Source organism: Bos javanicus, chromosome 5, assembly GCF_032452875.1.
Source record: "Bos javanicus breed banteng chromosome 5, ARS-OSU_banteng_1.0, whole genome shotgun sequence".
Taxonomy (NCBI): domain Eukaryota; kingdom Metazoa; phylum Chordata; class Mammalia; order Artiodactyla; family Bovidae; genus Bos; species Bos javanicus.
Window position 1 is genome coordinate 117212403 of NC_083872.1, and position 14726 is coordinate 117227128.

At 60.8% G+C, this 14726-nt stretch overlaps 1 protein-coding gene across 2 annotated transcripts in view; it reads right to left on the minus strand.

The window, feature by feature from the left end:
• Positions 1-2352: 2352 nt before the first annotated feature.
• Positions 2353-14726, minus strand: part of CELSR1 (cadherin EGF LAG seven-pass G-type receptor 1) — a 144682-nt gene continuing 132308 nt past the window's right edge. The window contains exons 25-35 of one of the 2 annotated variants that reach the window (XM_061418859.1): positions 13698-13872; positions 10257-10369; positions 9802-9881; positions 8156-8282; positions 7349-7474; positions 6893-6987; positions 6560-6663; positions 6282-6431; positions 5661-5891; positions 5140-5407; positions 2353-4291 (exon numbers count right to left, since the gene is read on the minus strand). In XM_061418859.1, the coding sequence (XP_061274843.1) occupies positions 4282-4291; positions 5140-5407; positions 5661-5891; positions 6282-6431; positions 6560-6663; positions 6893-6987; positions 7349-7474; positions 8156-8282; positions 9802-9881; positions 10257-10369; positions 13698-13872 (1479 nt within the window). In that variant the 3' untranslated portion in view covers positions 2353-4281. Of the gene's footprint in view, positions 4325-5139; positions 5408-5660; positions 5892-6281; positions 6432-6559; positions 6664-6892; positions 6988-7348; positions 7475-8155; positions 8283-9801; positions 9882-10256; positions 10370-13697; positions 13873-14726 lie in introns of both variants that reach the window. The other variant, XM_061418858.1, reaches the window with a different exon arrangement.

Genomic DNA, 14726 nt, shown 5'->3' on the forward strand with positions numbered 1-14726 from the left:
GGGAGGGCGGTTGGGGCGAGGCAACAGCTGTGACGTGAGGGGCAGTTACTACGTAGGGTGTTTGCGTGGCCTGGACGGGGTTCAGTGTTCACATCTGTTCAGTGCTTTTGTCTTGTGTGGGTCCCGGAGCAGCTGGGGCTGGGGGTGGTGTGGAGGGCCGCCATTCACGTCCACGGGAGGACACCCAGGCCCAGCAGATGCGCCTGCTCCCCTCTCCCCAGGGGCTCCTCGCCTTCTCAGACGCGTCCCCCACAGGAGGGCTTCTGGGTTGAGATGGAGCGCGTCTGCTGCTCTCATGGCCAAGCTCTCTGAGAGGCGATTGTCCGCAGGTGGACTGAAGAGACGACCTGAAGAGAGGCCTTTGGGGAGGGCTTTTCTGCGTGGTTTTCCTCTTTATCCTCCCAGACCTGACCCAAGGGTGGCCTCGCCCTCTGGAACTGTGTGGCCAGCACCGGGGCGAGGGCTCCTGGAGGCCCGGGAAGAGGGGCCCTGTGGGCTGAGATGGTGGGGTCCCCGCTGTTTCTCTTTGCTCCACTGGTTTTTCCCAAAGGCAGCCCCAGTTGGGTGGAAGCGCGGCAGTGCAGGCGGCTAGGACCCTGGGGGCAACCCGTCTTTCTGGACAGAGGAACTAAGGAAGGGGCCCCGGGAGTAAGCGTACGTGAGGCGAACCCAGAGAGCAGAGCGTGGGCAGAGCGGACCCCTCACTCCACGTACGCTGACAGGCACTGGCTCACCCCAGTTGGAACAGACCCCGGGCAGCACATGAAAGGCTCTGAGAGCAGATGGGCCGTAAACCACCCCGGGTCCCGGGCTGACCGTGCACCAGGTGTGCAGGGCGGGCCCAGGGCCGCACGGCAGTCAGCCACAGAGGGACACACAGCTGTGGTCTGAACCTCACTGGGTTGACTGCCTCCTAAAACAAAACCAACATCTGCCAGAGGATTTTAACAGGACCCAGAGGCTCATGATGCAACGTTGAGTGTCGAGGATTCAGTGTGGAATTAGCCAGTTTACAGAGAACCAGGAAAATGCCAAGAGGAAAGAAAACAGATTTTGGGCCCCCAGATGTCCAAATTATCAAAGAATTTAAAGTTACAACCATGCTCTATGAGGTAAAGGTAAACACTTCTGTAATTCATGGAAACTTAAGACATCTTTAGTGGAGAAATAAAAATTATAAAAAGGAGCCACGTGGAAATTTTAGAACTTAAACTTACAATATTTGAAATTTAAAAAATCACTGCATGGACTTCATAACAGAACGGATATTAAAGAAGAAGGAATCAGTGAGCTTGAAAGTGGCTCACTAAGGGGTGGGATGGGAGGGAGTCCCAAGGGGAAAGGGGTTTGTATATCTTCTGGCTGACTCATGTTGCTGTATGGCAGAAACCAACATAGCATTATATATATCCCAATTAAAAATTTTAATAGTAAAATGGTAGTTAACATTAATTTGGTTTAAAATAAAAGGTACAATCTATGTATATATGTATATGGTTTTGATTTAGGTTTAGTTGCTTAAGTCACGTCTGACTCTTTGCAACCCCCAGACTGTGCCCTCGGGGCTCCTCTCTCCATGGGATTTTCCAGGCAAAAATACTGGAGTGGGTAGCCATTCCCTTCTCCAGAGGATCTTCCTGACCCAGGGATCGAACCTGAGTCTTCTGCATTGCAGGCAGATTCTTTGCTGATTAAGCCACCGGGGAAGCCCAACTACGTGTGTGGGGTGTGTGTGTGTGTGTGTGTGTGTGTGTACATATACCCTTATATATGTTACAGTCAAGTCAAAGTAGTCAAAGTCACTCAGTCGTGTCCGACGTCCGACTCTCGCGACCCCATGGACTGCAGCCGTCCATGGGATTCTCCAGGCAAGACTACTGGAGTGGGTTGCCATTTCCCACTCCACATATATGTTATATATATATATAGTTTATGTATTTAAATATGCAGGCCAAGTACTCCCAAATCCTCTAGTCTTGGGTCACCCTTCCCTTTGTTATGTAAATAAAATGATTTGAGGCTCCTCTCCCCCCGCAAAAAAGAGAAAGAACACATCACTAGAGGTGATCTAACCTGAAACAATGAACACAAATGAACAAAGCCGCAGGAACCGTTCGTGTTCACTGGAGTCCCTGCGGGGCTGGAAAGAGAGACTGGGGCGGGAAGATTTTGAAGTGTGAGGTGCAAGAGTCTGGATGAGCAGAAGAACATACAGAAAGTTCTAGAATGGCTCCTGCCCCCCCAGGCTTCACAGCGTCCTGTTCGTGGTCCCTTCTCCAGGGCTGCCTCAGAACAGGGAGGGAACAGGGGTGCAGAAGTAGGGATGGGGCGAAAGCAGAGCAGAAGTACAAATTCAAAAACATCTTAATTTATTGTAGACTCTTTCCTCATTTGTGTTGCAATTCCAGTGTTCTGAACATTAATAAATACACATTTGTTAAAAAAAAAAAAACCCTCCAGTGTCTAGTATTTCTCATAAAGTCTTTAAATCACAAAAATAGGTTTACATTTTTCCTGTCTTAATAAAACTGACATTTTTTTTCTCTTTTGGTAACAGTTCTGATCAAATTAAAAACTAAATACATCTCAAGGGACAAAATCCAGTTGTGGAAGAATATGGGATAATATGAAAATGGAGTGTTCAAAGATTCAAAAATATTTCCACTTTCTTTTTTGCTTAGAAAATGCTTCCTCCATGGTGAACATTCGAAGGTACTGTTACTATTGTGCATCTTGAAAAGGCCACTCCCCTGCTAAGGCACATTTATAATTCATTTTGCTGTGAGGGCTCTGGGATCTCATTTCATTTTCGCTTGTGGTCTTAGACCAGTATCAGATAAGCTTTCCTTTACGCCACGAACAACACTCGCATTTCCATCAGAACAACACAGTAGACGGACATCTTTGCATTTTACTCGATTCTCCTCATAGTTTACGGCTTCTCATATTTGGAAGCAGCTGGGCAGATCGTTTATTTGGGCACCGATTAGAGAACAAAAGAAACACTGAAATGAGACGCGTCTGAATGATTCTGGGCCCCGTTCCACAGCCCCTCGGGCCACGCCGCACCAACTGCCCGCAGAGGGGCAGTCCCAGCAGGTCCCCGGTGTGAGTTTCCCAAAAGCAGCCCGGTAACCACTGAGCAGTGTGGCTGTGGCTTTGTCCCTCCGCACAATTGGCCATTCGAAGCAAAGTGAAGTAATTGGTCAGACTCTGGGGGTGAGACCCCCGCCTGCCTGGAGATCCTCGGAGCCTCAAAGAGCTGGAAAACTGGCAGGAAGGAATGTGACATTCTGGAAGACCTCATCCCTCCGCCCAAATTGGGGACGTGTGAACACTCGCAGTCCCGCCGAGAACAGGAGCAGACAGAGGAGCGCCCCACCTGCAGCAGTCCCGGCCAGGAAGGGGGCCAGGGAGGCCCGCGGGGCTGAGGGGGCTGGCCGGCGGGCCCGTCTCAGCCGTGTGCACCCGCGTCCACGCTCAGAAGGGCTCCTGAGTCCTGCCCGGTCCCGGTCCTGTCTTGGAGCCATACCCACATCCAAGCAGGTGGGAGCTGAGGGCAAGCAGCTCAAATTCATCCGGGGCGGCCCCGTGTGACGCCCACGGGCTCCAGGCTCCTGGCTGGAAGCAGCACGGGAACCCTTGTCCAGCTCACGCCCTACACACGTCCCATCTCTGCTTTCCTGGGATGCCTACTGCTGGTTGCATGCCAGACTCCAGGCTGGAATCTGCGATCACCCCCACGGATCTCCCAGAGTAGAGTCAGTACAGATGCAAAATATACAGAGGTTTTCGCCTTTTCAAAGTTCCATACAAATATACAAAAGTATCTACACCTTTGCGACAAAGGAAAGGGTTTGCCTTAAGGCACGGGCTGGCTTTGCAGACGGCTGCGGGGCTAGCTGCTGGCCTGGGGCCCTGAGTCCTGGCCAGCCGGCCTGGCGGCTTGTCTCTAGGCGGCTCTCCTGCTGGGCCCGGTCCCGGCCAGGCCAGCACACAGTCTGGGCTCTGTCTGCAGTCTGAGGATTGAGCCGTGCCCGTCTGGGAGTCTGAGCCCCCCCATGGCCTCTGGCACTTGTCACGGGGCCTGAGGGGCCTGGAGCCTCCAGGCCACTCAGGGCTTTGCGTCTGGACCTTCAGTCACGCCAGCTGTGGGGCTGCCCCTGCAGGGACCCCTGCCCTCAGGGCCTGCTCCGCTGACCACGCGGGGGCCCCTGGGGCTCCGAGATCCAGGAGCGCGACCACACGGCACCGAGGCCTGGTGGAGGTGGCGGGCTTGTCTCACGGTTTCCTGATGGTTCAAATTGAAGTTTCGTTACTGCCTCTGCGCGTGGGAAGAAGCCGGCAGGCAGGCAGAGGGTCAGCGAGGACGGCCCTGCCACCCGTGAAGCCAGCAGCGGGGCTGGGTCTGAGGTCGGGCGGGGGTAGAGCCCCCACTTGGGGATAGGGGACGCCCGGAGGCTCCACGGAGGGCAAGCTCACGTGTGGGCAGTGACACTCGCAGGCAGGGGAGGGGGCAGGTCGAAACTGCACCCCGCCCACAGGGCCACAGAGACCCAGGCCCATCTGAGTGTCCTCCACAGAGGCCCACGGAGCGCCACTGACAACCAGACTCCTGCTCTGGGCTTAGGAAGGCCGTTCTGTTAATGTACTAGAAGACCCAGGCCCAGTCTTCCCACCTCCCTGGGCCATCTGGTGAGATGAGCAGACCGGTTCGGAGCTGGAGCCCACTTCCATGCCTCTGTGGCCGGGTGTCCCCCCACCCCCAGCCTCAGTCTCCTCAGCCACGAAATGGGTCAGTAATGACCTCGGGCTGAGGAGATAATGCTTAGTCCCACATACTCTCACATCCTAGAATGTCAGGGCTGGACAGGACTCAGGGCTGGACAGGACTTGGCTGTGGCTGACTCGGCCCCCAGGATGGGGGTCTGGCCCACCTCCGGCTGGTTCCTCCTGACCCCTGCAGAGCTCCTCTCCTGGGTGGAAGCCCCTCCACGGCCCCCAGGCCTCATCCTGGGCACCCCTGTGCTCAGACCCTGGCCATGGGCCCCCGGACCTGGCGTCCGCCCTCCAGATGCGGAGCAGAGGGGAGGCTGGCCAGGGGCCCCCGCCGCCCCTCCCAAGGCCCAGGCTACTCACTCGGAGCTGGAGCCATGGGCCTGGGCGCTGCCGGCCCGCACGTTCATGTTCATGGCCACCCCGTTGAGGTGCTCCCGGCCAGGCTCCCGGCACGGCGTCTTGACGGTGATGGCACTGTCGGGGGCGCGGAGCCCGTCGCTGGAACCCACGGAGGACGAGCGTGAAGATGCCGGGCTCTGCTCGCACTCGGCCAGCTTCTCCCGCAGCCGCGACTTCAGTGTCTTTTCGGTCAGCGGTGGCGGATAGGTGACTTTGTTTTTCAGGATGCCTGGGTCCGGGGTTGGGGGAGATGGAAGAGGTCACAGCCAGGCTGGCCCTGCCGGATGCTGGGGACGTGGGGGACTGGGAGAGGGATAGTCACACGGGGCTGCGGGCACGGCTGCTGGTCTCCCCACCTCGGGGCTCCCCTGTGCCCTGCAGGGGAGGGGTGGTCCCTCTCTAGCACCCCATCCCCGGGGCCCTCTCCCCCAGGAGCAGGGACTCCCCAGCCCCCCGTTTAGGGGAGCCCAGGCCCTTGGCACCTTTTCTCTGCTCAGGGGGCTGGCTGGGCAGCACAGCCGCGGGCCTGGGGCCCCCGCTGTCCCGGGCTGGGAGGCGCTCGCTGCAGTGGTTGCCCTGCTCGTCCAGGTGCAGCTCCACGCTGACCTTAGTCTCCACCTTCAGGCGGGGCAGCTCTCCTGGCTCCTCGCTGTCGCTCCCAGCCAGGCTCTCGTCGGGCCAGCCGGCTGGGACATGGTTACCCACGGCGTCCACTAATGCGCAAGACACACCCTCAACGTGTGGCCGCCAGCTCAGCTCATGAGCCCCACCACCTCCCGCTCCTGCTCAGCAGAGCCTGTCCAGAGGGGCGCTGACCCCCAGCCCCCCACCCGCAAGCCCAGGGGGGACGTCAAGACCCAGGGAGGGCTGGTCCCAATGCGGGGTCCCCGGCTGCAAGCACCCTGCACCCCCAGCCCCGGGAGCCTCGATTCCCTGAGCGGCGGGGTCGGCTTCACGGAATCCTCGCTAGGGGGGGTCCCACAGCAGGCCTGCTTGTGCTGCCCAGACGGCGAGCAAGGGTCTGTGTTTGCCGCCGCCACAGCTCTGCCCCAGGGCCGGGCGGCCACGCCTGGGATCTGCGCCGCGGCCTGGGGCTCGCTCACCTTTGGGGGTGCTGTGCACGGGGCCCTGGGCCGGGTCCCATTTGTCCTCAGCCTCGCCCCCGTCGTCCTCGCTGTCAGATGAGCGCGAGGAGGCGTAGGAGCTGCTCTGCTCATCTAGGGAGAGCTCGCTGTCCGAGTCCGAGTCATGGCCTGGGGAGGGGGCAGGTGAGGGGCTTCCTGTCAAGGGCCGAGTGAAGCCACCTGGGTCCAGGCCAGAGGTGGGGGCCTCAGGGCAGCCGGCCCCCGGAAAGGGAGACCACCCACCATGGGACACATACCGTGGGGCTTCTTGGCGCTCCTGGGGACAAAGGATGCGTCCGGCTCCCCGTGGCCGCCCCGCGCTGGCCCTGAGGACACGCTGAGTTTCTGGCCCCCTTCGTCCCTGGAGAGGGGAGAGGGTGGGCTCAGCGCCCCTGCGCGGGGAGGGGGGACACGTGACTGGCCACCCAGCCTTGCCCTCACCCAGTGCCCCATGTGTGTGCTAGGGCAGCCCTGCCGGGCCCAACCAACGGGACACATGACGGGGTGGAGGTGACAAAGCTGGCGTTTGCTCTGGGAGCTGTCCCCGCCACCCTGCCCCGCGGCCACAGCAGGGCCCAGTGCGGCCTGACCTGACGGTGCTGTCCAGCGAGGCCGTGGACTCGCCCAGGGCCGTGCGGAACACATCGGGCTCCTCGCCGTACGTGTTGTTGCAGTTGAGGGAGCGCTGCGGGGCGGGGGGCTGGTGAGCAGACGAGCGGAGGCCACCGGGCCGTGGGGGACGGCTGGGTCCCCTCTGCAGGGCTCCACGCAGCAGCCTGCCTGCACCCGCCGGGCGCTGGGCACAGCAGCCTCTCCGCCCCTGGTCGGGACCCCCGCTGACCTTGGCCTCAGGGGACCAAGGGCCGCGGCGGGACAGACACCGGCCCTGTCAGCCCACTCCTCCCAGGCTGCAGGGAAGGCGGCTGTGCTCCGGTTCAGGCCTGTGACGTCCAAGTGGTGGGGGAGGCGAGACCAAGGAGCTGCATCTGATCTGCGTCCCCTCAAGCCTGGCCCACCCTACCCCGGGGCCCGCGGGCGCCCCCTACCGTCAGCAGGGTGGCCCTCGTGGTGGCCGAGTCGTCGGCGTACGGCTTCTTCCCAGCGAGCACGCCTCTCAGGTGCTTCCGGACCTCCCTGTTGAACACGCAGTGCAGCAGGAGCACCGCCAGGCCCTGCGGGGCGGCGCGGGGTCAGCGCGGCTCGGCCTCGCGGGGAGACACCCGGCTGCGGCCACCCCCGCGTGCCTGCCTGCCCAGAGACCGCGCGGAGCCCAGCAGGGCCCACACCTGGCCGCCCTGCCCTGCCCTGGGCACTTCCGATTTCTCCAGGAGGGGCCTGGTAAGGGCAAGCAGCCTGCCGCCAGGTGCCTGGAGGACCATCCCCTCCTGGGCCCCAGCCCTCGGGGCATCTGGGCCCCCAATGTCGCATCATCAGTCAGGGTCTGGGGAAGCCCTCGATGTGGGCTGTAAATGGTCAGCACTCTCAGGACACAGCGGGGTCTACACCCCGCTGGCTGGGACAGCGTGAGGCCCGTTCCAGCTGAGCAGACCACTGTGTCCTGACAGACACAGCGGGCCGTGGACCGGGGTCCCTGGGGCGGGGGGCTGCGAGCAGAGCTGCGTTTGCAGCAGCAGGCTCGTCTTTGGCGGCAGGACCACGACGAGGCGTTTCCGTAGCCCCGCACACACCGCGGTGACACCGGCCAGACAGCCGCGGCGTGGTCCCGTGTGTCCGGAGAGCCAGGACGCAGCCTGGATGGCAGGTCAAGGGTCTCTCCGGGGGGCAGGAAGCAGCACGGGTGAGCCCTGACCGCCCCAGGGCCGGCCCCGCAGGGTCACTCCCCGGCCGCCCACCTGTAAGCAGCTGAAGACCGCGAAGAGGTAGTGGAAGGCGAGCGCGTCTCCGTTCACAGCCAGCAGCCCCAGCAGCCAGGTGGCGCTGATGAGCAGCAGCAGCAGAAAGGCGGTCCTCAGGAGGGCGCTGGGGGCGGGGCAACGGCTGAGTGTCGGGCATGCCCCGCCCCTCCGCCATCACCCGCCCCCCCCCACCCCGTTCCTTCCCACCACCTCTCCAAGCATCTACCACGGGGCTCACAGGGGAAAAGGCAGGTGGAGCTTAGCGGGGAGGTGAAACGCAGGCGAGGACTTAACCAGCAAAGGGGAAGGTCTTTTCACTGGAAAATGCCCTGATGCTGGGAAAGACTGAAGGCGGGAGAAGGGGACGACAGAGGATGAGACGGTTGGATGGCATCACTGACTCGATGCACATGAGTTTGGGTAAACTCCGAGAGTTGGTGATGGACAGGCAGGCCTGGAATGCTGTGGTCCATGGGATTGCAAAGAATCAGACACAACTGAGCAACTGAACTGAAATGAGGTAATCAAGAAGCTGGGGGCCAAGAGAGGGGACGGGCCGTGTCCACAGTGACGTGGAGAGCCTGGTGCACAGGCCTGGGAGTTTCCGTGGACCCGGAGGAGGTGAGGGGCAAGAAGAGGGGTGTCAGGCTCCCCGTGCAGGCTACTTGCTAGGGCTCCCCGCTCCCTGCCTCCGTCTCCCCAGCTGTCAGGGGGCTGGCGATGTGCACCCCTCATGGGGTCGTTGGGGTGGTGGGACCATGTGCATTAAGGTGAGTTAAGTGCTTGGAAAGGTGCATGTGCGTGGTGGAGGAGGTGGAGGGCGGTGGAGCCGATGACCAGGCTGCCCTGTGTCCCCTGCCCGAGGTCTCCACCCCTCCACAGCCCTTTCAGACTCTGCTCTTCCGGGGGTGTGTGGACAGGAGCCTCCTGTTGCCTCGAAGCTCCTCCTCACACACTGTCCCGTTCCTGGCCCCAGCTTGGGTCGCCTGGCCCAGTGGTCACCCCTGCTCTGACCATTTCGTGGCTCCTGGGCCCCACGCTGCGCTCTCAGCTGCTGCCCTGCCTCCCCAAGGCTGTTCTGTAGGTCCCCCGCCCTGGTCCAGCCCCCACACGCTGGAGGCACCCTCTCTGCGGGGCCCCCACTCTCGCTGTGCTGCACGTCCTCTCCTCTCGCTGGGCGAGTACCTCCCCTCCTGCGGCACCAACATCACCATCATCACCACGGCCTGGAATGTCCCACCCCGCCCCCACTCCAGGCACCTCCCCCATCTGCTGTCACTGTCCCCCCCGCCCCCACCCGGGCGTCACCGCTCACCCGTCTCCCTTCGGGGACTCTGCCACCAAGCCCCGTGTGTCCTGCACCCCGAAAACCTCTGGGGTCCAGTGCGCCCCTCCCTGGTCCAGGCTGCCATCCTGGCCCCCCGCCCCAGGCCCGCCGGGCTCAGCCCAGACACGGCCGGACTCAGCCGCCCGCTCCCCACTGCAGCCCGCCGAGCCCCACTGCTGTGACCCCCTGACCTGGCCCGGAAAAGCCAGCAGCTGACCCGCTGGGTGACGGGCACGTTCACAAGCTCTGCCCGGCGGGGGTCTCAGAAGGGGCTGGGTCCAGTCCCGCCCACTGCCCGGGTATAGCACCAACTTACACGACCCGTTTTCTTTCATAATAATGGCGCTTCCTCTGGCAGGAAACCTTTGCAGACAGGACAAAAATGACTGTGTTGACCTGAAAAAAAATAACAACAGAAAATCCCAAAGTCAGGTGGCAGCCTCACGGTACTGTCACAACACACCTTCACAACCCAAAGGCTTCTGAGGGTCTTCAGCCCTCATCTCGGGGGGTGTGCCCCTGAGATGAGCCCTCAGGGCCCAGGAGCCTGCTGGGGGCGGACGCTGAGTGGTCTGAGTGAATGTGGATGTGGTCCAAAGCCTGGAATCCACAGGTCTGAGGACGCAGCTGCATCACCGGGAGGTCAGCCCCTCCAGTCCCGTCCAGATGGCCAGTGGAGCCGGTAACCCATGGGCTCTCAACACCACTCAACTCACGCGAGGGGCACCCAGCCTCCCACGCCTCTGAGGATCAGGGGTTCTGAGCACTCACAATTATCACGGTCCCGATGGGCCCCGCGAAGCTCCAGATCAAGGTGTCTCGAAGGGACAGCCAGCAGAAGTCCGGGTTTCCGTAGCCCTGCGGGTCCAGGCCCACCGCAAGTCCTGGACAACAGGCAGGGGACGAGTGAGGGCCGTCCCGATGAGGGGTGGCCCACAACTGGGGTGTGCCCAGCCCCCCAGGCAGGACCCTCCGCCCTGGAAGGCTCAGAGGAACCAGGCTGCGGGGCTGGGGGCGTGTGTCCTCAGGGCCCAGTACGTGGAAGACATGATGGGAGCACGGCTGGCCGGGGACTGACCCGAGGCTGGGCCGGGCTGGAGCGGGGTCCACGTGGGCCGGAGTGTGGCCGGAACCATGCCTCGTTCCAGCCGAGGTCCCGGGAACCGCCTTAAGTTCTTTGGCAAGAGGCTTAGGCGTTAAAAAAAGGAAAGCACCCAAAACTGTTCTTAAAGCGAGTTAGAAACATGAACGGTCTGAACTGAGACTCCAGCGCCGCCTTAGAGGACCAGCGTTTCTGCACTGGCGGTGCCCCTGCCCAGATCGGGGTCGACCGGGAGAGGGTGTGAGGCAAAAGGGCACTGAGAGCAGCCTCTCTCCCCGTGGGCAGTCCTCGTCCTCGGAGGGACAGGCTGCCTGTGCAGGACGGCCTCCTGCTGGCTCCTTCGCAGCACGCCTTGGGCCGGCCTGGGGCCAACAGCGCCCGTGGTGTTAGCCGGGGCTCGGCGCCTCCAGCTCGCAGGTGAGGACGGCCCCACTTGGAGTGACCACGTGGACCCAGCTCGAGTCCGCCGGCACAGAAGCCCTTTGTGGGGGCTCGAGTTTCTCCTACGAAGGTCCCAAGTGTCCCAGTAGGGGCTCGGCGTGGCCTCAGCCCCGTGAACTCCCACGTGGCTGCCTTGGAGCAGCCTGAATGGTGTTCCCTGAATCTCTGAATGTGGCCTTATGTGGAAATACAGTCTTGGCAGATGGAAGTGTGCTGGAGATCTAAGATGAGGTCATCCTGGATTTAGGGTGGGCCCTTGGAGAAGGCAGTGGCAACCCACTCCAGTACTTTTGCCTGGAATATCCCATGGACGGAGGAGCCTGGTAGGCTGCAGTCCACGGGGTCACGAAGAGTCGGACACGACTGAGCGACTTCACTTTCACTTTTCACTTTCATGCATTGGAGAAGGAAATGCCAACCCACTCCAGTGTTCCTGCCTGGAGAATCCCAGGGGCAGCAGAGCCTGGTGGGCTGCCGTCTATGGGGTTGCACAGAGTCGGACACGACTGAAGCGACTTTGCAGCAGCAGCAGCTCCACCCAATGACTGGTGTTCTCAGAAGGAGATGGAGGTCTGGACACAGACATGGGGGAGAAGAGACAGGAGGGACGCAGCCACAAGGCCAGGCTGCCGCAGCCAGGGGACCAGAGGGGCAGACTACTCCCAGGGCCTCCGAAAGAGAGCATCCTGCCTACCCCTTGATCTGTACTCTGGCCTCCAGGCCTGCGAGAGAAGAAGCTTCTGTTTGTCTTTTAAGCCCCTCAGTGTGTGATACTTTGTCTCAGAAGCCCTGAAGTGGGAACACCTGTGCTTAAACCTCAGGCCACGCTGGCCAGGACATCGGCTCCTGAGCGTGGCCCTGGGGCTGCCCATCGGACTGGGGCTCATCTACAGGTGGGACATCTGTGCACGCAGTGAACTCCATTCCCATCACAAATACTACTACGGCCCCAGGCCACGCATGACCGGCCACGGGGTACATTACACGCCAGAAGCCACACTCTAAGTTTACTGGGGGCACAGAAAAGTGTGAGTCACTCAGCTGTGTCTAACTCTTTGCGACCCCATGGACTGTAGCCCGCCAGGCTCCTCTGTCCATGGGATTCTCCAGGCAAGAGTACTGCAGTGGGGTGCCATGCCCTCCTCCAGGGGATCTTCGCAACTTAGGGATTGAACCTGGTCTTCTGCATTTCGGGCAGATTCTTTACTGTCTGAGCCACCAGGGAAGCCTGGAAAACCAGATGGCAAACTTTAACTCTTCGCTTTGTAAAATAAGCAAATTGGCAAATAATTCCGACCTGACTTCTTCACTCCTCTTCATAGAATTTAATGTAAATAAAATCTGACATTCTGGTCTCTGAGGTTAATTTGCTAATTAAAAAAAAAAAAACAAGTAATAATTGAGGCTCTGAGCAGATTGGAGATGAAATTCAAGATGAGGTGAGTGTCCTGAGTGTCCAAGCAGGACCAGGTCTTGGCTTCAGGGTTTCAGTAGATGGGCAGTGGGGGCCCCTGAAACCAGCCGCTCTGAGCCCTTGTTCTTCCCAGTCTTTGGGGCTCAGAGACCACCTGACTCAGCACCTTTCTCCTGAGCTGACCAGAGACATGCAGCATGGTGTGTCTGCCAGGGTCACTCTCTGGGTCAAGAGGGGTGGCTGCCAGCACGGGAGGCCCCACTGCCCCCCCCAGCAGCCCTGGACAGAGGTGACAGTGGTCACTCAGGATCCCTGGGAGCCCAGGGAGAGGGCTCACAACAGGAGAGCCCATTGCCCAGACTGTCCGGGCAGGAGCAGGGCAGGAGAGAGCAGAGCAGAGCAGTTGGAGATGCTGCCGTGGCAACCAGGGGGCACGATGACTGGCCCTGGCTCTGACCCCAGGGTGGCTGCCGGACAGAGGCCCGGGGCAGCAACTGCCCCTTCTCCCACTGCCCCAGCCTCAGACTCCCTGTCTGGATCCCTAGAATCCAGGTGCTGAGAGGAGAGAGGGTGCCGCTCACCTGTTGTGATACCAGTGGGGATCTTTCCCCACAGGAAGTAAACTTTGACTTCCTGATGTTTAGAGAAAAGTGTGCTGAGCAAGTGCCACTGCTCTGTTCGTTCATTAACTCCTTCTTCCATCCACCCGCCCACTGATCCAACCACTCATCTACCCATCCATCCATCCATCCTAACCATTCATCCATCCATCCACTCATCTCTCCACCCACTGATCCAACCACTCATCTACCTATCCATCCATCCATCCATCCATCCTACCCACCCATCCATCCACCCATCCATCCATCCACTCACCAACCTGTCCACCCACCCATCTGTCCGTCATTCACCATCCATCTACTCACCCATCTGTCCGTCATTCACCATCCATCCACCCACCCATCTGTCCGTCGTTCACCATCCATCCACTCACCCATCTGTCCACAAAGCGGCAGACGTGGGAGTTTTTGTCTGTTAGGTGCCAGAAAGAACCCTGAATGGCCTGAACCCAGCCCTCAGTGTGCTCACACCTGACAGGGACACTGAGTGATCACACTCCTGTGAGCAGATGTGGGTGCTAGGTGCCCAGGATGAGGCCAGAGAGCTCCCCTGCCAGCACCTGGGGGCACTGACGTGGGTTCCTGCGATGTCCCGCGGGTCCCCGGCCGGGCGTGGCCGCTCTGCGCATGCTCACCTGTGACGATGGCCGGGATGCCCCAGCCCACCACGTAGTAGAAGCGCATGGGCCCCGCGTCGATGTTGCGCACCTCGGTCAGCATGCGGTAGACGTGCAGGCTTTCCACGAAGGTCCAGGCGAAGGTGCTCATGTAGACGTAGTGCAGGAGGATGGCGATCACCGTGCACAGGAACTGCGGGAGAGGCAGCGGCTGAGTGCGGCCCTCCCCCTGCACGGTGGGCTGACGGCCAGGCGGCTTGGGACGGGGGTGGGGGCGCCTGGGGGCGGGGCGGGCTGGAGGGAGTGGCGGTGGGGTGAGGACCAGACCGCATGGGGCCGAGAGGGGCTGGGGTGGGGCCCTGGGGAGGGACCAAATCCGGCACGCTGCAAACAAGAGGGCACGCAGGTCTGAGAAAGGAAAGCAGCTCAGTCGTTTTCCCTGATTGACCCAAGTGCAGCCGAGCGCCAAGTGCCAGCGTCTCAGGCTCCCCACGCGGAACAGAGCACAGGGAGTAGGTGCCTGGGGCCCCAGGACACCCGCCCCCCAGCCGAGGTCAGCGCCACGAGTGAGCCTAACCCGGGGTGATGGGTGCACTCAGCCTCGAGAGATTTAGAAGCTAGAAATCTGTATTTTCACCTCATGGCTCCAAATGTTTTAATGTTGCCATTTCATTTAACACTAAAAAATACGTATCATGGAGACAGCTCAGGCTGTGGCCCCGATGGTGAGCGTGGCCTTCATCCACCACTCGGGCTCTGCTGCAGGTCTCCGCAGTCCAGCTGCGGCCGGTGAGATGGAGCCTCAGCCCTGTGACCACGCCATCAAATAAGAAAGAAATCACCGTGCCTGTGCTGATTTATCGGGGCCTCTGCCTCCCACGGAAGAAAGCAGGGTGGGCAGCGTTTGTCATGTTTCTCTCCCCGGCTGGTGGGGCCGAGTGTCGGGAAGAGAAAGTCAACCTCCATAGTCGAGGCTCAGCTTTCCGGCCTCTGGGGGCCTTGGCAACCAGCCCGAGTCCCTGGACACCGAAGGTGGGGCGAGAACAG